Raw genomic sequence first — 22,283 nt, 5'->3', positions numbered from 1 at the left:
AACGTGAGTCAAGATGGCCTTAAAATACTTTCAAATTAAAGCTTGTTAAGAGAAGCTATAACACAAAGTGTTTTATTCTGGAACGAAAATCAATAGAACATTGGTAGATGCTGACTTTGTGTTAAGTGTTTTAAATGTATTTTTGCAGAGGAAATCTCTGACCTGACTGAGCAACTTGGTGAGACTGGAAAGAGCATTCATGAGCTGGAGAAGGCCAAGAAGACTGTTGAGACTGAGAAGGTCGAGATCCAGACTGCCCTGGAAGAGGCTGAGGTACAAATACAAAATCCAACAGGATGGAGTGGAGAGATTCAATAGGGCATCTTAATAAATTAAGCAATTGGTCATATCTTAAAATTCAGTTTTACACTCTATTTAAAAATAGGGAACTCTTGAGCATGAGGAGTCCAAGATTCTCCGTGTCCAGCTTGAGCTGAACCAGGTCAAAGGTGAGGTTGACCGGAAGCTTGCAGAGAAGGATGAGGAGATGGAGCAGATCAAGAGGAACAGCCAGAGGGTGACTGACTCCATGCAGAGCACCCTGGACTCTGAGGTCAGGAGCAGGAATGATGCCCTGAGAATCAAGAAGAAGATGGAGGGAGACCTCAATGAGATGGAAGTTCAGTTGAGCCATGCCAACCGCCAGGCTGCTGAGTCCCAGAAAAATCTGAGGACCGTCCAGGGTCAGCTCAAGGTCAGCAGTATAAATATTCAGTGTATTGTTTTTTACACTGATTACACCAATGCAGTATAGCAAACACCACACATTTCTCTGTCAACCAGGATGCTCAACTGCACCTTGATGATGCTGTCAGAGGACAGGAAGACATGAAGGAGCAGGCTGCCATGGTGGAGCGCAGGAACGGCCTTATGTTGGCTGAGATTGAGGAGCTGAGAGCTGCCCTGGAGCAGACAGAGAGAGGCCGCAAAGTGGCTGAGCAGGAGCTGGTTGACGCCAGTGAGCGTGTTGGCCTCCTGCATTCCCAGGTAGAGAAAAAATGGTTGTTTTAACTGATACATTAAAGAAACAATTCCAGCATTCCAGCAAAATATAACTGAGGTTGTTTCTTTCTCCACACTAGAACACAAGTCTGCTGAACACAAAGAAGAAGCTTGAGGCCGACTTTGTTCAGGTCCAAGGTGAAGTTGATGACATTGTCCAGGAGGCAAGAAATGCTGAGGACAAGGCCAAGAAAGCCATCACTGATGTAAGGTTTCTTTTTCTGAAACTGAGCATTATATTTAAAAGTATTTTTACTTGTATTATTTAAAAAAACACTATTTTGTCATCTAGGCTGCCATGATGGCAGAGGAGCTGAAGAAGGAGCAGGACACCAGTTCTCATCTAGAGAGGATGAAGAAGAACCTGGAAGTCACTGTCAAGGATCTGCAGCACCGCCTGGATGAGGCTGAGAATCTGGCCATGAAGGGTGGCAAGAAACAGCTCCAGAAACTGGAGTCCAGGGTAGGTAACAAAATATGACTGAATGAATATGTTTAACTCATCATACCAAAACAGGTGTCAGTATCTGAAATGGAAATATTTTTTTATGTTAAGGTTCGTGAACTGGAAGGTGAGGTTGAGGGTGAACAGAGACGTGGTGTTGATGCTGTCAAGGGAGTCCGCAAATACGAGAGGAGGGTGAAGGAGCTCACCTACCAGGTAAGAAAGCTCTCCTCTTTACTTTAGAACTGCACGCAAAATCTGAGAGGGGAGGACCTTTCTTGACAAACTTTTTCTCTTTAGACTGAGGAGGACAAGAAGAATGTCACCAGACTGCAGGATCTGGTTGACAAGCTGCAGCTGAAGGTCAAGGCCTACAAGAGGCAGGCTGAGGAAGCAGTGAGTATTTCTCTACCTTTGCTATACAGGAAAAAAATCTGCATTGACACTCTTGTTTTGTTTTTCTGTATTAATTGCACTCAATTTCATATACAACAGGAGGAACAGGCCAATACTCACCTGTCCAAGTGCAGGAAGGTTCAGCATGAGCTGGAGGAGGCTGAGGAGCGTGCCGACATTGCTGAGTCCCAAGTCAACAAGCTCAGGTCCAAGACCCGCGATGCCGGAAAGGTAAGATAATGTTTTCTGAACAAATATTAGTGTTATTGATTTGTATTTGTCATATAGTAAATTCATTTTCTTTGTTCTTTTTTAAAGGGCAAAGAGGCTGCAGAGTAAACTCTCGGAATCCATGTCACTTTCATCTGGATTAAAAATCCTGGTTAATGAGACTGTTCTGTAACAATGCATACTGCCTAATAAATATTTATTTATCTGAATATTGTTGTTTGACTTTTATTAATGACTCATTCATTAGATCATTCGTAACATGGATGAAGGTTTACTACAAGATCAAGCCTCGTGCTTAAAGTGAAAAAGAACTTGCCACTTTGAAGGAGGAGCATGCAAAACTCAAATAGAACTATGCAAAAGCTGAGGCCAAGAAGAAGGAACTTGAGGAAAAGATGGTGGCTCTGGTTCAAGAAAGGAATGACCTGCAGCTGCGATTGTCATCTGTATGTTTTTCTAATTATTGGTGGAGGAACTATTCTACATAATTACGTATCACATATTCTAAACAAGGTTCTGACTCTGACTTCTTACCCATTGTACGGGTCTGAGAATCTCAGATGCTGAGGAGAGGTGTGAGGGTCTGATCAAGAGTAAGATCCAGCTTGAGGCTAAACTCAAGGAGACAACCGAGAGAATGGAGGATGAAGAGGAAATCAATGCTGAGCTGACTGCCAAGAAGAGGAAACTGGAGGATGGTACAAATACTTGAAAAGAGACAGAAATAAGTAAATAAATAAATGTTTCATAAATGTTAAATACATTTTACAGTGAGTGATAAGCGAGATCAAAGAGGTATGTCTTAAGTGCATGTTTAAAGGTTTCAACCGTTTCAGCCATTCTTAGGTATTCTGGCAGAGTGTTCCAAAGGTTGGGGGCATAGAAACTAAAAGCTGCTTCCCCATGTCTCTTTGTCCTGGCTTTTGGAACTGTTAGAAGTTCAGTGCCGGAGGACCTCAGGGATCTACTGGGTGTACCTTGAGAGCATGTCTGTTATATATTCAGGTGCATGACTATGGAGTGATTTATAGACTAGTAGGAGAACTTTGAAATCTATTCTAAAACTAACAGGTAGCCAGTGCAGTGATTTTAATACTGGTGTGATGTGCGCTCTCCGTCTTGTTTTAGTGAGGACTCGCGCTGCTGCATTCTGTATTGTTTGTAGTTGACTAATGGCTTTTTTTGGTAGACCAGACAAAAGCGAGTTACAGTAGTCTAGCCTGCTCGTGATAAATGCGTGCATCAGTCTTTCGGTGTCAGCCTGAGCGAGAAACGGTTGCACCTTAGCAATGTTTCTTAAGTGATAAAAAGATGTTTTAATTATATTTTTGATATGGGTTTCAAAATTGAGATCTGAGTCAAGTATGACGCCAGTATGACGCCAGGTTTCTGGCTTGGTGCTTGGTGTTAAGTGCTAGTGTTTTTTAGTGTGCAGATAGTTTCTCTCTTTCGTTTTTTTCACCAATGACTAATACCTCTGTTTTATCTTGGTTTAGCTGGAGAAAGTTTTGTGACATCCATACATTTATATCAGAAATGCAATTTACCAAACAATCAATAGAGCTGTAGTTGTTGGGTGTTACAGAAATATAGAGCTGGGTGTCATCTGCATAGCTATGATCAGAGGTGTAAAAAGTACTGAAATGTTGTACTCAAGTAAAAGTACAATTACTTTGATGAAATTTTACTTAAGTACAAGTAAAATTACCCATCTAAAAATCTACTCAAGTAAAAGTAAAAAGTAGTTCATTTAAAATGTACTTTAAGTAAAAGTTACTTAGTTACTTTCAACAACTTGATGGGGGCCGCTCCTATATAGTGCAAAAAAGGACAAGGGGTCATAAATCCAATACAAAAACTAGTTATTTTTTATTAAAGGAGAATCTTTAGAAATATAAGTGCAATGACATTAAACATGTCAAACATTAAACATGTCAACACAACATTTAAGAACTTTTGGGAGGACATGTCAAGACATGACAGCTAAAATAAAAAGTTAAAATACCGCTGCCCCACTTAAACTTTGGTTACTTTACTTGTGTCCACCTTTAGAGCATTAGTCTACAAACTTCTTGTTGAGTTTGAGCAGCAGCTGATTTTCAAGATGAGTAGAGTTCATCCGGGCTAGCTTTGCATTGAACAGCAATCCAGCACAGCTGAAGAGTCGCTCGCAGGCGGCCGAGGCAGGTAGGCCAGTATTGAGTTTCAGGGACAGTTTTTTGATATTCTGAAAGGCGTTCAGCAGATCCATATTGACTGAGACACAGGCTAGGTACCCTTCTAACTCCCCTGTACCTTCTGACCTTCTGGACTTCATTGAGGAAAATATTGTCCAACTTGCTCCAGCCTCCAACATCCGGTCAAGGTGTTGTCTGACATAGACTAGACCTGTAGAATGACAAACAACATTTCTGACAATTAAGTATTGAGCTGCCATCAAGAGTGCATCATAACACAGAAATAGCTATAAATAGCTACTTGAGATGACAGACCTACAGTATACAGAATTATAGCATTATTTTCTATTTCTACATGCATCACAATTCATAATCCTCAATTCTTGCTAACCGGGACCCCTTAACATGAACATGAAAGACGTGCACGTTGCAAAGCCACCACTTATCGTTATCAATATCTGACTAAACATCGTGATAAATTGCAGATAACGACATACACATTGACTTGTCCAACTGTCTGAAAACGATGGTGTGCGCATTCACATTGTTCTGTTTCAAGGCATGGGAGGCAGCCAAATGATTAGCCTAATATCAGTTTATGTGGTGTATTTCATTGCTGATGACTGATCTGCAGTTTTTAACACAATATGAGAGACTGAACATAATAATTCTATGACCTGAAACGAATGGAAGACAGGAATGGTATTATTAGTCGATTGGATGACCACTGTCGACGTTAGCATACTCAGGTCGGTTGCAAGTGCTAGCCAAAATTAGGCTACTACCTATTTTGCTTAATGGAGCAAAGCTAACAAAATGACAAAAACGCTGTCTGAACTACTAATGGAAAGGGACAAATACTGTACTTACCAACACATGCTTGCGCAGATTTGAAATGAATTTGTATAAGCAGAAAGTTCTGACTGGCGAATTAGGCACAGTTTACACAGCATATAGCTGTTGCCTCTTTTACGTTGGAAGGCAAACTGCTTGCTGAGATGTGGCCACGGGTTTTCTTCATCTTCTTTAATTTCAACTGGCGGAAAGTTCGGTGCTTCAGCTTGTTGGTGGTCCGCAGCTTGTTGGTAGTCCGCACTATCATCTTCCTCCAGATCTATCTCTTGTGACTCGGCACCGTACCGGCGCCTTGCATGACTCCATCATATACTCTATGCAGCATCCACCATTGCAGTGAGAATTGTGGTGCGCGATTCCCGCCTTGAACTATGTTTTTTTTTTTTACTCAGTAACGGATGTAATTTCCAATGTAGCGAAGTACAATACTTCAGTCAAAATCTACTTAAGTAAAAGTAAAATTACCGATTTCAAAAACTACTTAAAAATTACAAAGTACACAAAAAAACTACTCAATTACAGTAACGTGAGTAAAAGTAATTCGTTACTTTACACCTCTGGCTATGATAGTCGATGTTGTGCCTCCTAATTACACTATCAAGGGGTAGCATGTATAGACTGAAAAGTAAGGGCCCTAAAATGGAACCTTGAGGGACCCCACAGGTCATACAAATGTTTTTTGAGCTGTGGTCTCCGAGGGCGACAAAGTATTCCCGGCCAGTTAGATAGGTCCTAAACCAGTTTAGGACCGGACAAGTGAGGCCAACCCAATTTTCAAGTCTATCAATAAGGATATTGTGATCAACAGTATCAAAGGCTGTGCTCAGATCCAGAAGGGCCAAGACAGATAGTTTTTTGGAGTCAGCATTAATCCTGAGATCATTTACAACCTTGACTAATGCCGTTTCTGTGCTATGATTGGAACGAAAACCAGATTGTAAGGTGTCAAATGCACAGTTAGCATCTAGGAAATTATTTAACTGTTTAAAGACAATTTTTCCCAGGATTTTGCTTAGAAAGGGAAGGTTAGAGATGGGTCTAAAATTATTTAGAACTGAAGAGTCTAAATTGCTTTTCTTCAGGAGGGGTCTCACCAGGGCAGTTTTAAGTTCTGATGGGAAAATACCTGTAAGCAGGGAACAGTTTATAATGGCTAGAATGTCCTTAGACACAGAGTCAAAGATGGTCTTAAAAAATTTGGTGGGAAGGGGATCAAGAGGGCATGTAGACGGCTTCAGTTGTGACACTACTTTGCTCAGCATTTCTATATCAGCCAGTGCAAAAAAGCTCATACTGTTACAGCATTGTGGAAGGGGATCAGAAAACAAGACTTTTGGAATTTCTTGAGCAATATTCTTTCTAATGTTCGTTATCTTATCTCTGAAAAATGCTGCAAATTACTCACATTTGGAGGTGGAAAAGAGACTATCATCTACTTTGGGTGCAGGATTTATAAGGCTGTCTATTGTTGAAAAGAGGACCCTGGAATTGTTAGAATTTGTAGATATCAAATAAGAGAAATGATCCTTAGTTGTACTAACTATAAGTATACTATAAGTTGTACCTACACATAGGTCGATAAGAGGAACATAAACAAACACAATAAAGTAAACAAACTATGAGCGGCACCAATGCATCAAACACACGTAAAAAGAGAACAGCAACTAGCACCCCTGTGTAGCTGTGAGGGTCTACAACACTGTAAGCATATAAAACAAACACAGGTAAGAATGGTTGCTGTTACTTTACCATAGTGCAAAATAGCAATCAAAAGACTAATCAGCTGTGCTAATCCCACAGCCTTAAAAGCAGCACACATGAAAAAGGCAATGGCAGAACACTAATTATAAACAGCAATACATGGCAATGTGTTAGCCAGCCTACATTACAGTGTCATCGATTGTCAGTGATAAAATGAATGGCCGTTATGGCTTGCTGGTACGCAACACAGAACACGTATCAGGTTTAACACATACCTGTTAAAGTAGGCTATGAACACTGTGGCTGATGGCTTCTGGAGAACAAATCCCCTCACTGCTACGGTAACAGTGCCCAGGAGACACTTGCCTCGCACAACACCAATACAGCATCACTCCCCCACACGCACATCAAGCCCATCAACATACAGCTGATCTGCCAACGACTGCCCTCCTGTAGATTTCACCTTGCACCCGTGATGCTGCTACACAGCTTCAGAACCAGTGGTGTTGACAACGAGCTACCGGCTTTAGGCCCCTGGGTGTCTATACATAAGCCTGTTGGTAATACGTCAGGCAGCTTAATCAATGGCCATCCCATTCCCCAATTAGTGACGTAGTGCTGTGTGACAGGAAGAGAGACAGAGAGAGAGAGAGAGACTAACTGCGCAAACTGGAGAGGGAGGGGGCACCAAACTATTATTACTGGCCCACGGATATATTTATATTGTAATAACAAAAATGTTCCTAACATTGACATTGACAGGTTAAAAATTCCTGCGAGGCCTGGGGGCTGCGGGGGTAATCTCTACGGGTCTGGTAGTAACAGATACAAGAATGGTAGGGAGTGTGCAATGGGCTAGTATAGCCAGTTAAGGGATAGACAGTGGGTTGCCAAGATGGGGATCTTCCCCGCATTGATGTATAAAAACTGTGTTATAACTAATTTATAATGGCTTATTAATGATTTACAAAGTGTTTACAACCTAATTAATGACCTAATTATAAACCATTTATAAACCTTTATAAATGGAGCCTGATTGTAAAGTGGTAACCAATTTTTTTTAAACAGGGACTTTGGAACAAGCCAACTTCTCAGCAAGATTGAGGATGAACAGTCACTTAGTGCTCAGCTTCAGAAGAAGATCCAAGAGATTCAGGTCTGTTTAACCTCATCCATAGCAAAAGCTGTCTCTGTATTTACACTTTGCTTATTACTATTTTCTTTATTTCCAATAGGCCCGCATTGAGGAACTGGAGGAAGAGATTGAGGCTGAGCGTCAAATTGAGATGAACAAGAAGCGTGAGGCTGAGTTCCAGAAGCTGCGTCGTGACCTTGAAGAGTCCACTCTGCAGCATGAAGCCACTGCTGCAGCTCTCCGTAAGAAGCAGGCTGACAGCGTGGCCGAGCTGGGAGAGCAGATCGACAACCTCCAGCGTGTCAAGCAGAAGCTTGAGAAGGAGAAGAGTGAATACAAGATGGAGATTGATGAGCTCTCCAGCAACATGGAGGGAGTTGCTAAAGCTAAGGTAAAGAACATGTTTACCGTAAAGTAACACAATAAAACAATTTGCCATATTTTGAGGTATGTTTTATGAACAACTACTTTCGATGTCATCTTTACATTTTTTTGATGGCTTGTGGTCATGTGAAGGACAGATTAACACACATGTCATTCCCACCAGCCTTCCAGAGTGTGCACTTTGTAGTTTTGTTGTTCGGGTTTGAACACTCTGCGAAGATATAAGAAAAGCCTTCACAGCACGACATTGCCAATAACATCACCAAAAGTCACTAGTAAACATGTTAGCAAGCTTTTATCAGTGCCTACTGGGCTGTTGGTGGTGTTTACAAGGCTTTTATGCTTTAAAGTTTTAGACCAGAAAACTCCTTAATGTTGCTTTAATTTTTTAATGTGCCCAAACCAATGTTTAGTATGTGCAAATATACTGTACTTTCTTAATGAGCATATTTCACACAGCCAATTGTCATTTAATAGCAAGTCATTTCAACGAATGAGGCCACATGGCTATGTTACTTTCTGAACCCAGGTATGTTTTACCCACCTAGCATATTCACTAACAGGGAAATCTGGAGAAGATGTGCCGGATCCTCGAGGACCAGCTCAGTGAGGTGAAGGGCAAGAGTGAGGAGGGTGCTCGCCAGATCAATGACCTCAGTGTTCAGAGAGCAAGACTACAGACTGAAAACGGCAAAACTTTCAGAATGTCTTGCCATTTAAATCTCTCCTTCTTGTTCATGTTATACTGTATGTATTATATGTTAAGAACATATCTGAACTAGGTGAGCCAAGCCTGAAAATGGTTAAAATAGAGAGCATATTTACTAAATTATGTTTTATTTTGTATTACTGTTGTGTCCATGCCTGGTTGTTACATTTTCTGCTTGCCCAAAAAAGTCACACTAAATACGTAATTCCCTACAAGATGAGCTTGGCCGTCAGCTGGACGAGAAAGATGCATTTATGTTTCAGCTGACCAGAAACAAACAGGCTTTCACTCAGCAAATTGAGGAGCTGAAGAGGCTCAACGAAGAGGAGGTCAAGGTACTGATACCTGTGAATGACATGATGACAAAATTGTTATGAATCTAAACACAATACCACACCACTTACCATTATACCGAGGGCATTGGGCACATTTAGTATTTACTAACAAAAATGATTTTAAACAAACAGGCCAAGAACACCGTGGCCCATACTGTTCCGTCTGCACGCCATGACTGCGACCTTCTGAGGGAGCAATTTGAGGAAGAGCATGAGGCAAAGGCTGAGCTGCAGCATGGTATGTCCAAGGCCAATGGCGAGGTTGCCATCCAGCGCACTGAAGAGCTTGAAGATGCCAAGTAAGTAACACTCACTCGAACAGACGATATGTAGAACTATGTTGACTTCTGAAACAAATCAATCATTTTATCATCCGAAAAAAGCTTGCCCAGCGTCTACAGGAAGCTGAGGAACAAATTGAGGCTATCAACTCCAAGTGTGCTTCTCTGGATAAAACCAAGCAGAGACTCCAGGCTGAGGTTGAAGACCTCATGGTTGATGTGGAGAGCCAATGGTCTGGCTGCCAACCTTGACAAGAAGCAGAGGAACTTTGACAAGGTAATATTTTCCAACACAACATTTACAACATTTACAGACTGCACACGTTACTACAGTTGCATGCCCTTATAAGGAGCTGACGAGGCGTGTATGTGTGCAAATCCAGGTGCACCAGAACGCGCTTTCAATTTAAGAATCCTCATTCGGAGGGAACACGGCTGAGAACACTTTGGCTGCGTAAGAACACATTTTCAGGCGTTCATGAATCTGGCGATCTTTTTCCGAAGTCCGTAAGAAACATTTCAGAAGAAACTTCAGAAAATGTTCGAGAATGAGGCCCATTGTTCCTGGGCACAGTAAATTGTACAAAATTCAACACATTCTGGCAAAAGTCGGTCGCAGTGAATGGTCAGCAGATGACGTTCAAGTTGGACACAGGCGCAGTGACAGCTATCCCGGCACATTTGTACTCTCAAAGGCGACATGGAAAGCTGCTACCGACAAAGAAAAGACTGTGTGGACCAAGTAACACTGTGACGAAGTGAAATATTCACCGTCACTTTAAATAGCGCAGAAAGACGTTGGGGAAATTGTTTGGGTTTTATGTGAGTGCTTGATGAACGGTTTGACCAGGGTGAGACGGAATCGCGGGTGGAGCGGCATGGCGCCATGCTGTGAGCCAGTGATCTGAATCACTCCTGGATACAAACAATATCACGGAAACAATGGAAGCTTACCTGCAGCATAACCAGCGCTGGCCAAAGGCGAGTGTTTGTGAACAGGACTTCCTTATTCTGGCAGGAGCGCCAAACAATGGACTGTTCCATTTAGACAGGGGTGTTTTTGTTTAGATATGTTTGTGCATGTGGTGATGCGAGATGTAAATTGTTGTATGTTTCATACATGTTTAATATGTTAAAGTATTGTCTGTTTAGATAATTGATTTGTGATTGATGGTTAACTCCCGGAAGGAGGAGTTAAGGAAATATAACCTGCATCCAGGGAATGGCAGGGAGGTGAGTTTGGACCTCTGACTTGAGAGGATACCAAAGTTGAGTTAGGACCTCTGACGTGAGAGGATACCTGTTGCTCTTGAGAATGAGGCTATAACTGCTAGTCAGTATCATCAGTACCTTTTTGTTTGTTTTGACAAAGTTTAAGTTAAATGTTAAATGTTAAATGTTCGTATTGTCTGTCACCTGCCGGCAACTTTAATAAATCTGCACCTTTTGGACTACTTGAACACATTCTCCTGGTTACTGCCTCTGCCGCGCAACCCGCTACTTCACAAACACTCCCATAGAGGTGAAGGGACTTTTTACCGCGGATATTAGCCACAATGGAACTGTAGCGAAGCAGCAGGTGTATGTTGTGCCAGGCTTAGTGACACCTTTGCTTGGCTTACCAGCGATACAGGACCTCTGCCTGCTCAGCCCAGTGTAAGCCATCACCATAGCTGAGGTAAGCTACAAAGAACAATATCATAGAGTTTTCAGTGGCTTAGGAAAGCTAGAGGGAGAGTACAAAATTAAATTAAAAAAAAATGCCACTCCATTTGCCCTCGCTGTGCCACGCCATGTACCATTGCCCTTAAGGGGAAAAGTTCAAGAAGAGTTAAAAAGGATGGAGGAAATGGGTGTTATTTCTCCCATAGAGGAAGCTACAGAGTGGTGCTCTGAAATGGTCGTAGTATCAAAATCTAATGGGAAAATTAGAATATGTGTCGACCTAACCCGCCTGAACGAAAATGTGTGCAGGGAGCGACATATTCTTCCAGCTGTTGTCGAGACACTAGCTAAGCTAGCTGGAGCTAGGATTTTTTACCAAACTGGATGCCACTGCGGGTTTTTGGCAGGTGCCTTTGCACAAAGACTCAGCTCCACTCACCACCTTCATCACACCGATAGGCCGTTATTGTTTTAATCGGCTTCCCTTTGGAATATCATCCGGACCAGAACACTTTCAGAAGCGATTGACACAGATGCCGGCCTGGAGGGAACTTTGTGTCATGCAGATGACATCCTGGTGTTCCGTGCCATGCCCAGAGGGCATGATGACAGAGTGCATCAAGTATTACAAAGACTGCAGCAGCGAGGCTTAACTCTGAATGACAAATGTCAGTTCGCAGTAAAGCAGGTTCAAATTTCTCGGACACATTGTCAGTTCAGAGGGCATACGAGCAGATCCCGAGAAGATCAGGGCGATTAGAGAGATGCCGCCACGAAAAAATGTGGCCGACATAAACCTCTTCATGGTGATGGTCAACTATGTGGGAAAATTCTCCCCTAATATAACCTCGCAGAGCTCACAGGGCCAATCAGAGACCTCCTGAAAGCTGAAAACATGTGGATGTGGGGAGCAGCGCAGAAGTGTGCCTTTGAAAAGGTGAAAAACGAGCTCAGCTCATCTACTGCCCTTGCCCAGTACAGTCCAGAGAAACAGACCAGGGTTTCAGCAGATGCATCCTCTTATAGATTAGGAGGAGGTCTTGTCTCAGCTTCAAGAATCTGGAGACTGGAAGCCAGTGGCTTTCATATCTCGCCTGCATGACTGAAACAGAGCGCAGATATGCCCAAATGGAAAAGGGGGCCTTTGCTGTCGAAAGATTTCAGACCTACCTCCTGGGCCTACACTTTGTGATCCGAACCGACCACAAACCATTAATCAGTCTGGATGACATCCCTCCTCGTATTATGCGCTTCAGATTGAGACTTCTGCGTTTTTCCTACTCAATCGTACATGTACCAGGGACAAATCTTATTACAGCTGACGCTCTATCAAGAGCTCCACTCCTGCGTACTGCAACAGAGGAAGACCTTGCGCTCCAGAATGACGTGACAGCTCAAATCAATGAGGTCATTCAGCAACTCCCAGCCTCACCTGAGAAAATGCTACAAATAAGAAGAGGACAAGAAGAAGATCCAGTGTGTAAGCAGCTGTCCGACCTGATCCACACAGGGTGGGAAAGAAACAGTTCTGCGCCACAGTTAAAGCCCTTTTGGCAATACAGAAACAACCTGTTGATGGTGGATGGCCTGTTGATGAAAGGAAGGAGAATACTGATTCCAGCTAGTTACACAATAGCAACAGCTTCATTATATAAATGTTCTTAATAAGTTATTTAGTAAAACATACCAAGAGATGTTGAATTGTAGCCTCTCTGCTCAACACTCAACACAGTCACGTCAAAAGCTGAGGAGTCTGTCGCTATGTGGTAAAAACATTAGGCTACATCACACCAGGTTGAACACCATGCAAACATGCTAGCTACTATGGGTGTAGTGAGAGTTGCCGGCCTACCTGAAGTACACAGAGCTAATGCCTAAAGCATTCGGTAAACCTCGCAGCAAACAATTGCCTCCATTACAACACGGCAACTTGAACTATCGCGGGCCTCATAAAGGTAACGGCACGTCAGCCATGGGCTGCCTAAAAGCTCCTGGGTCCTAAAGCTAAAAGAAGTAGCCTGTCAGCCATGGGCTGACTAAAAACTCCTGGGTCCTAAAGCTACCCCGTTACACCAGCATGGCCAGTCTTGAGAGCTTTTGAGTTGAAAGACCAGGAGCTTAAGAGACAACAGGCTGAATGAAGGATACAACCGACGACACAGAGCACGGGAGACACCACCACTCCAGCCAGGTCAGAGAGTTTGGATACGGAATGTACCACACACAGGAGTCGTCTCTGGCTCAGCAGGGCCACCACGTTCATACGTGATTCAAACCTCAACAGGCAGTCTCCGAAGAAACCATTCTCATTTGAAAGTGGTGCCTTCACCGTCTGGAAGGCAGCCACACTCTGGCCTACACACCAGGGTTGGCACAGAAGTCAAGCCTGTGAAAAGACTACATTTGTAGTTTAGTGTTGTGAGTATAAACGGAGCAGAATAACCTCCATACCACAACATAGAGGATCAGGCAGTACACCCTCCCTCTCAGTTAAGTTATGTACTGTGTACATATGTTCATATGTAAAAAAAAAAAAAAAAAAGAAAGGAAAATGAAATGTGGAATGTATGTCTAGATATGTGTTGTGAAATGTGTGTCTAGATATGAGATATGAAAATATGAAGTTAATTTAACTAGTTTACCTATGCTCATGTTTACAGAGATGTTAAAGATGCCAACTATTCCCTGCCTTGTTGGTAAAATCAGCATTAGGCTTTATTAACATATGATTTAAGTAAAGATTCTGTTAAGTAAAGATTCTGTAAATATCCTGAAAATATCAGTTTAAAAGGGGGAGATGTAGTGAGCAGGTTTTGCTATGTAATGAGTGCGCATGCGCGAGTGTTCAGACTTTAAGATATGCCTAGTAAATGGTCAACCATATGCCTTGGTCCCTGGCCCATTCCTTATTAATAGAAGTACTATAAACTACAAGACAGGGTAAACCTATGCATTCCTGATACTAAATAACTAATACAAAAGTTTATCTACAGAAAGTAAACGAAGCAACATTGTTTCCAAACAAAGAACTGTTCTATTTACCCGACTGCAACATGCACACATAGTGGCGGATACAGTTGACAGGTCCCCTCTTAAACTGTAGCCAATGTCCAGGTCATGAGGCTGGACCTACTTGGGTTGTTGAGCATGATCATAATGAAAGAGGGCTGTTATGTACCCTTTGCTCAAGAACAGCCTCTTTTTCACTGTGCAGCTACTGACTGTGGTGCAGGTCTTTGTGTGATGCTCAATAGCAAAAGCAAGTAGTCATTTGAATCTCTAAATAAAATAAAATGGATTTGCCTCTAAATGTTTAACACTGAGCCCCACTCTTGCAAGAACCTGCACATTTCCATGGCATTCAACTTGGTTGCCTCCTTGGCACGTGAATAAAACAACATATGGAATCTATAGGGTCCAATTCCAGAAGATTCTTCCAGCCACAGTAGATGAGTCACGCTGAGGTGAACTATCTCCTAAAATATCACACAATGTAGGCTACATGTATGCAAGTGGGATTGGGAATGACAGCATTACCCTTAGCCATTGATGAACTTTGACCTACAGTGGATTGCTATGGATCTATGAGGCTTGATGAAAGCCAGAAAAATGCCATAAATTAGTCTAGAAACAGCCTTTTAAATTCAGCTTTAACTGTGAAGGTCCACAACACAATATCACAGTGCTTGAAACGTCTGGTGATAGCCTTCTCAGTGGTGTGTCAGCTGAAGGTACCTTCACAAACATGACTGACTCTCTCAGTAGCATGTGAGTACATTACACTTGTGGATGCACAGAGGAGTGTGAAGTACATGGCTGCAAATTCAGCAGTCACACCTCCCCCACCGAATTCTCAGATTCACCTCATGGTTGCAGAGAAACAAGACAGACCTGAGGAGGGACAGCCCTCTGGAAGTCCCTGTCTACCTTTCTGGTGTCTGAAAATAAATGTATTGTGTTGTACACTGGATGCTGGATAATTGCCAATTTACAACCAGTTACTTTGCATTGTGTGAAAAGGTGAAGTCCCTCCCCCTTCTCACTGTGGTCCAGGAGGGAAGAAGGACTGGACTCCCCTACCTAAATGGTTGGGTCTGGATTCCCCCACCCCTTTGGAGGGGTCCAATTACCTTTTAATTGGACCCAGGTGGCCTTACTTAAGGTGCACCTTATTGTTTCATGGAGGAGAAGGACAGACTGAACATGCTGGATGGAGCTTGGACCAGGTACTAGACAAAACCTGAATGCTCAGAGGTGTACCTGGTCTAGTATAGGCTTTAGTGTGTTCAGTTTGTGTTTGTATGTTTTGGGGTTTTACAAAAACCCTGTTGTAAATAAATATAGCTATTTTTATGGAAGTCAAGTCAAAGTCAAAGTCAAAGTAGCTTTATTGTCAATTACTTTGCATGTTAAGACATACAAAGGAATCGAAACGGTGAAACATATAAGTGCACACGCACAACAACAGATAAGACAAGACATATAGATATACATATACATATAGTTATACACATACAGATACCTGTACAGCAGCATAAGTTTACTTTAAAGTGACAGGTAGTGCAAAAAAAGGCAGCAAAAAGACATCCTGTGAGATGTATGTAACACATTGGCAGTGCAAGTATAACAGTAAGTGGTAAAGTGATAAAAGTGCAAGGGACAGTTTTGTTGCAGAGTCCTGAGTTATTGTAGGGGGGGGGGGAGGATTTCAGCCTCCTATCAGACTGACGGATATGGCTGGGGGGAGTGAGGGGAGAGAATTTAGCTTCCTGACAGCTTGGTGTATAAAGCTATTTCTGAGTCTGGTGGTTGCAGTGCTTTCCTGCTGTGTGCAGTACAGCTACTGCCCCACACAGTGATGCAGCTGGACAGGATGCTTTCAATGGTGCCCCGGTAGAATGCGTTCAGGATGGGTATGGGAGCTTTCACTCGCTTGAGCTTGCGGAGGAAGTAGAGGCGCCGCTGGGCTTTCTTCGCCAGTGATGCAGAGTTGGTGGCCCAGGAGAGGTCCTCACTGATGTGCACCCCCAGGAATTTGGTGCTGCTCACACGCTCCACAGCAGCACCATCGATGGTCAGTGGTGGGTGTTCAGTGTGGGTTCAGTGTGGTTCAGTGTGGAAGCATGCCCGTATTAAGACTTCATGGTGCCCCTGGGCAACAGTGACTCTCTGGTGCCCACCTACCCCCACCCCGCAGAACACAAACCATACCTATCCACCTATTGGTCCTTGAGTAGAAATACTTTCTTACTGTACTCAAGTATTATTTCTGAGTATCTGTACTTTACTTGATTGTTTTTTTATACATACTTTTTGCTTAATACTGCTCCACTACATTTTCCATACATTGATGTAACCTATGTAAGGAATAATGCACTGGGAGCAAGTCAGTTATAAGAAAATAACCGTTCGACATGGGGATGCTACCGTTTACCCCCCTGAAGTGCGGTTATTTTCCATAACTCACTTGCTCCCAGTGCATTATCCCGCTTATATCACAGCAAACTTGCCAAAGTAATTAATGCATATGCTGTAAATTATGTTTAATGTGAACTTATGTTATTAGAAATCATAACTTAATACAGTGCAGAACTATTGTTTTATCTTTTGTTGACCTTAATGAAATGAAATGAAAAACAGGTATATTATTCGTCTGAATCATAAGAAAGTTTATACTTTTACTTTTGGTACTTAAGTAGGATATACAGACTTAAATCTGCTACAATCTACACAGAAAAGGAGAACATGAGCACATGTACAAACAAATCAAGCTTTATTTATTTAATCGAACTTGCCCAAAAACAAGTCAGAAGCCTGCCAAGTAGCCTACGTCTTTCAACCAGTACATGGCGACATTAATAGCACTTTCTTAACAATGCATAGTATAGTTATCAATCTTCATTGCAATTAGGTAGCACACCAAACAATGAAATCTGACATTACAAAAAGCAATCCAACGTTAGTTGGATTAAGTTATCATTAAACCAACTCACAGCACCGCAAATAAGCATTGCAGTTCACAAAGCTTTCCAAAACTTAAATAGCTAACAAGAAGTGATGACGGCTATCATAAACATCGGCGAGGTTATGCATTTAGTGACACACACGTACACTGTTCAAACCTTTGCAAGCGCAGTGAGTCTACTAACGAACTATCATTTCAGAACCATTGGGAGCAGACAGCACGCACACACACACTTTGCCTTCTGAAAAACACAGATTTACACTGTTCAAACCTTTGCAAACGCATTTTTTTTTTAAGTGGCCGCATTTCTACACTCTTTATCTTTTTTCAACTGTCGTTCTGCATTACCGCTAAGTTGCTGCCGATTCATCTTGATCGTTCTGTTGGTGCGTCTTTCGCTGAGTTTGTGCATTGTGTTTGGAACGTCAAATTGTGAAAAAGAATGAAAAAAAAAATAATTAAATAAAAAATACATCGGTTGCTTGGTGCCCCTGGAGTCTTGGTGCCCCTGGGCAGTTGCCCAGTTGCCCATATGGTTAATCCGGCCATGTGTGGAAGCCACTGTCTCCTGCGTCGTGTGTTCCTGCCTGCAACCCCATTCTACCAGGCTACATCCCACATGGTGAGATGGCCGGCGCGAGCGGTCTTTCACACATTGTTTTTTAGTTTTTTTGTAAAACTGTGTCATTTCCACAATTGTACTGATTGACTAAAGCAGATCTCAGACACACTTATTCACTAAGTTCTTCTGTGGTATTTACTTTGCTTTTGGTTTGAAGGCAGATCATTCAAAGTTCTCCCTTTCAGTTTGTCTCTCACTCCAGTAGAGTTGAGGCAGGGTCAGGATATCTTAAAGTGCAGTGATATCCATTTTCTCCTATATTTAGACAGCTGGCTGCTATGCTACAGAGACCTGCTATGTTTAAGAGGGGAAAACGTTTTTCAACTTGAAATTTGATTACTTTCTAGACATTTTTAACCCTTAGAAGGGGAGAACACCGAATGTTAAGACTACATAAAGTAATGCTGGATTTACAGATTGGGATTGATAGACTGGGATTTACAGTTAGCTGTGAGAAGTCATCGCCTCTTGGTGCACATGATCCAGTTTAAATTATATTCCTTTATGTAGCTCCAGTACGAGACAGTCTCAAGATATTTTAAACAGAGGCTGTGACCTAAGCCTTTAACAACAAACATAAAAGTAGTGGTGGTAAATAAAAACGAGCCCCTTTTAAGTGGGAAAAATCCAGCTAAGAGGGATGGGGTGGCATCTGCCTGAGGCTGGTCCTAGAAAGAGACAGCATGTGAGGGCAATGTAGCATTTGGGAACCATCTGTATGGTCAGGGAATAGAGTATTCCACACCTGCTTATGCTAGTGCACAAAGGCGGACTCATGCTTTATGAAATTCTGATACCAACAGCAGATTTGTCAGGTACTGATAAAAAAAAAAAGTACAAAAAACAATTATAAAATAAAATAAATATTAATATTTCTCTACTGATCTGTGTTATAAATGTAATTTCTGCAGGATTCCAATCAAAATCGCTGAATTTGCGCATGTCCTGTTCAAACAGACAGGAGACAGCGAGACGGTGAGCGCATGCGTAGACCCTATTTAGTCTTGTTGATCTGAGATAAAACCGCATTGAAAAAGCACGGAGGTGAGGCACACAGTACCTCTGCCTCAATGAAGGGGGCGTGCGAGAGCCCACCGGTCGGATTTATGCTGGTTCTGCCGTTGCTCTTCTTCTGCACTTATATTTGACCCTGACTTCGAAAATGAAAGATTCTATTGCTAAGCTAAAACATTTCGTGAAGTGATCAATAATGGGAGACCAATGCCAGAGCTAAAAGGTATGCTTTAAATGACGGGACAGAAGATAACTCGATCGACTTCTCACATTCAAAGACAAATTGCTTTGAAAATGTTGGAACCTCAAGAATAAATTTGGTTTTGGACGTACAGCGGCAGCTCTGTTGATTTCCCATTATTGCTCTTAGGATTGTTTAATGTCTATGTGCAGCCATTTAACATCACACAAGTGGTTGTGATCACTTTGAACCCAAGACTGCTTTTTATTGGTGAGCTGATTTTGAGAAATTAAATTGCAGCTAAAGTTGTGTTTCCTGGTTGCCATGGTTATCCAGTTGCTACACTAGCTAATTACCTAGCTAAGGAAACTTAAAGTGGCATTATTCAGTAATTGTACTTCAGGGTTAGGGTTAGGATAAGCAGTTTTACCTTAAAATAACAGCTTAAAAAAAATTGGGGCGCTACAATGACTTTTAATATGGAGAATCGCTTCCGTGCCATTGCCATACCAGGGTCCGTAGGCATATTACTGCGTTATGTAGGTTTGCCTGAAGCCGCCCGGTTTCTACTGTCTGCGGAACTAGTAAGTAGCTTATTTGCCGTCTTGCTTTGTCTTGTGTTGCACTTGCTTGATGTTTGACTGTGTTAGGACAGTTGTTGACTAACTAGTTTGTCATAGTGTCAAAGTAAGCACATTTCAAGAGGTTTCGCCAGTTTCAGTCGCTAGCATCTCGTTAGCAATTAGCAATTATTCCGTTATGCTGCTTTAATAACCTTAAACGATTTAATTGGAAGAGTTCAATTTGCATGAAATGATAGCTGGTTATCTAGCTGATGTTACATTCTCCTCGATTTAACTCTTAAAATTATAATGGGAAAAGGAAGAAACCCTCAGTGTGCTTGTGCAACTTCGTATGAAAGAGTTCCTATTCACAAGTTCCTATTCATGAGTGCATATTCACACATATAAACACGAGTTCATCACAAACTAGCAGCTGCCAACTGTATGTACCTTACCTATACCTGTGTAAAGAATGCTGATATGAAAAACAACCAGTAGTCAATGTGCAAGCTGCCAATTGAATGGTGATTTAAGATACTCTATTGGGTTTATGTGTTTGTAAATCTGACTCTGAAAGAGTCAGGGCCTCACCAGCCACGAACCTCACCGCACGTCACTGCTACACTGTTACGACTGGCTCATGAGATTGCAACATTAAAAGGAGGAGGCAGACAACTAGGTCAATGGTGACGTACATTTGATTAGTAGACCCAAAAGGTATATTTAACGAAAAAGTCTAAGGGATTCAAAGGTAAATGGATGTGTGATGTGAGCCGAGGTGTCGGGGCCCGTAGCCGGGCCCAAAGGTATACATACATCTCTTGGCGGGCCCCTCCAGGACTGCGTAACATTTTTGCTGCTCAGATATGCTTGTGTTCAAGATCCAACTGGAATTACATTGTAGGCAGTGTCTAATGCTATATATGCTCTTGAAAAGGCAAACTTATCTCCGTCATGGTTTTTATCATTTTTGGGGGAAAATAGTAGCAATTTATAACAAAATCATATGCTTATCCTAAATACACTATATAAACTATGGAAAGGAACAAGTACATTGATACATCTGTACAGAAAGCAGGCATTCCTGGTTTCTCTGGCTGCCTGGAACATACTAGTATGATTTGGCACCAGATCCAAACAGCTAAGAAGGACAAGAGAGACCTCTATGTCATCTTCCTCGACCTGGCCAATGCCTTTGGCTCAGTTCCCCATGAACTCCTCTGGGAATCCTTCAACTTTTTCCACGTACCAAAACCCATCACTACACTGGTAAAGGCCTATTTCCAAGACCTGCAATTGTGTTTCACAACACCTGACTTCACAACAACATGGCAGCGCTTGGAAGTAGGCATAATGGCAGGCTGTACAATTTCGCCTCTGGCCTTCACTATGGCCATGGAAGTCATCATCAGGGCATCGAGATGGGTGGTCGGCGGTGAGAGAACTAAGGAAGGGCTCCGTCTCCCACCTATCCGAGCATACATGGATGACATGACTACACAGACCACCACCGCAGCATGCACCAGGCGGCTACTTGCAAAACTGCAGGATAACATCAAGTGGGCCCGGATGAAAATCAAGCCAAGCAAATCTCGAAGCATCTCCATAGTCAAGGGACAGTGAAGGGACCGACATTTGATAATCAGTTTAATAGATATATCCCATAGGCAATAATTCAATATATCTGACCTACTGGTCATTGTAGTATTATTATTCTAAGTTTCTCATGTGTATTCTGTTCCCGGCCTACATGAGGTGTGAGAGAGCCTTCACAGCTCCCCCCCCCCCTGACTAGAAACAGATACTAATTAGCATTTAGGTATCCACCCATCCTTTGCTTTCCCAGAAGTTTAAAAGACTGTGATTTTCAAGAGACAGTCAGTGAAAGAGATTTAGGTGGAACACACTCAGTGAAATCTATCTCTCTGTCCTCCTCTGGTGCGCGCCATTGAAAGAATAAACCTGGACTTGGTTTTTCATCACAATCTGACTGAGTCTCCGATACATTTGGGATATAGAAATAATTCCTATCAATTGGAGGTCCCACCGAGATATTAATTCTTGGAATTTTGCTGAGATTTCAGTTCTGCTGTAAAGATCCTCTGTACCCCGTTTGATACAACACTTTGGTAAGTAAACGTACTTAATCTTGGGAAAATATGTGCCGTAGATCGTAGTAACAGTCTTGAGATTGGAATTCTCAGACGGAATTGAGTCTTTGCACTAGCAAGTTCACCGTGGGCAAGCTAAAGCTTAATTCGAGTGTGTGAGCCTTCAGCTCCATATTCACATCAGAGTGTTGAGTAATTCTCCCTTGGGAGAAACTACACTCTTGAGCCTGCTCTGTTTAGAGAGTAGCAGACATCTGATTCAGCACAGTCTGAGCTGTGGGTTGGATCATTTGTGAAAATCTAGTTTCTGCCACGCTCAGATATTGTTCCCAAGAGGATATAGGCCTAAGTGTTGTGGTCATAAACGGGTGTTTGGAAAGGGATCTACAGCATTTTAATATTTGAATTTAGAAATTGTTCTAAGTTAATTTGTAAATTATTTTACATTACATTGTGCAGATTCAGTCTTTTTGAGATGGAAAACAAAGATTCAAGACGTATGGTCCCTTTG

General features: G+C 42.2%; 1 protein-coding gene and 1 pseudogene across 1 annotated transcript; both read left to right on the top strand.

The window, feature by feature from the left end:
• LOC105892234 overlaps positions 1-2,083 on the top strand; it is a 37,578-nt pseudogene extending 35,495 nt beyond the window's left edge.
• A 4,950-nt stretch (positions 2,084-7,033) lies between these two features.
• On the top strand, positions 7,034-10,397 carry LOC105894482 (myosin heavy chain, fast skeletal muscle-like). Its single transcript, XM_042709425.1, has 8 exons — positions 7,034-7,044; positions 7,876-7,963; positions 8,043-8,333; positions 8,890-9,016; positions 9,252-9,370; positions 9,503-9,669; positions 9,754-9,928; positions 10,347-10,397. Exons 1-8 carry the CDS (start codon positions 7,034-7,036, stop codon positions 10,395-10,397), a joined length of 1,029 nt encoding a protein of 342 aa, XP_042565359.1.
• The last annotated feature ends 11,886 nt before the right edge of the window (positions 10,398-22,283 follow it).

This window comes from Clupea harengus, chromosome 12 (assembly GCF_900700415.2).
Source record: "Clupea harengus chromosome 12, Ch_v2.0.2, whole genome shotgun sequence".
Lineage (NCBI taxonomy): Eukaryota > Metazoa > Chordata > Actinopteri > Clupeiformes > Clupeidae > Clupea > Clupea harengus.
The sequence above is the reverse complement of the archived record's forward strand: the minus strand, read 5'-3'. Positions and strand labels throughout refer to the sequence as shown.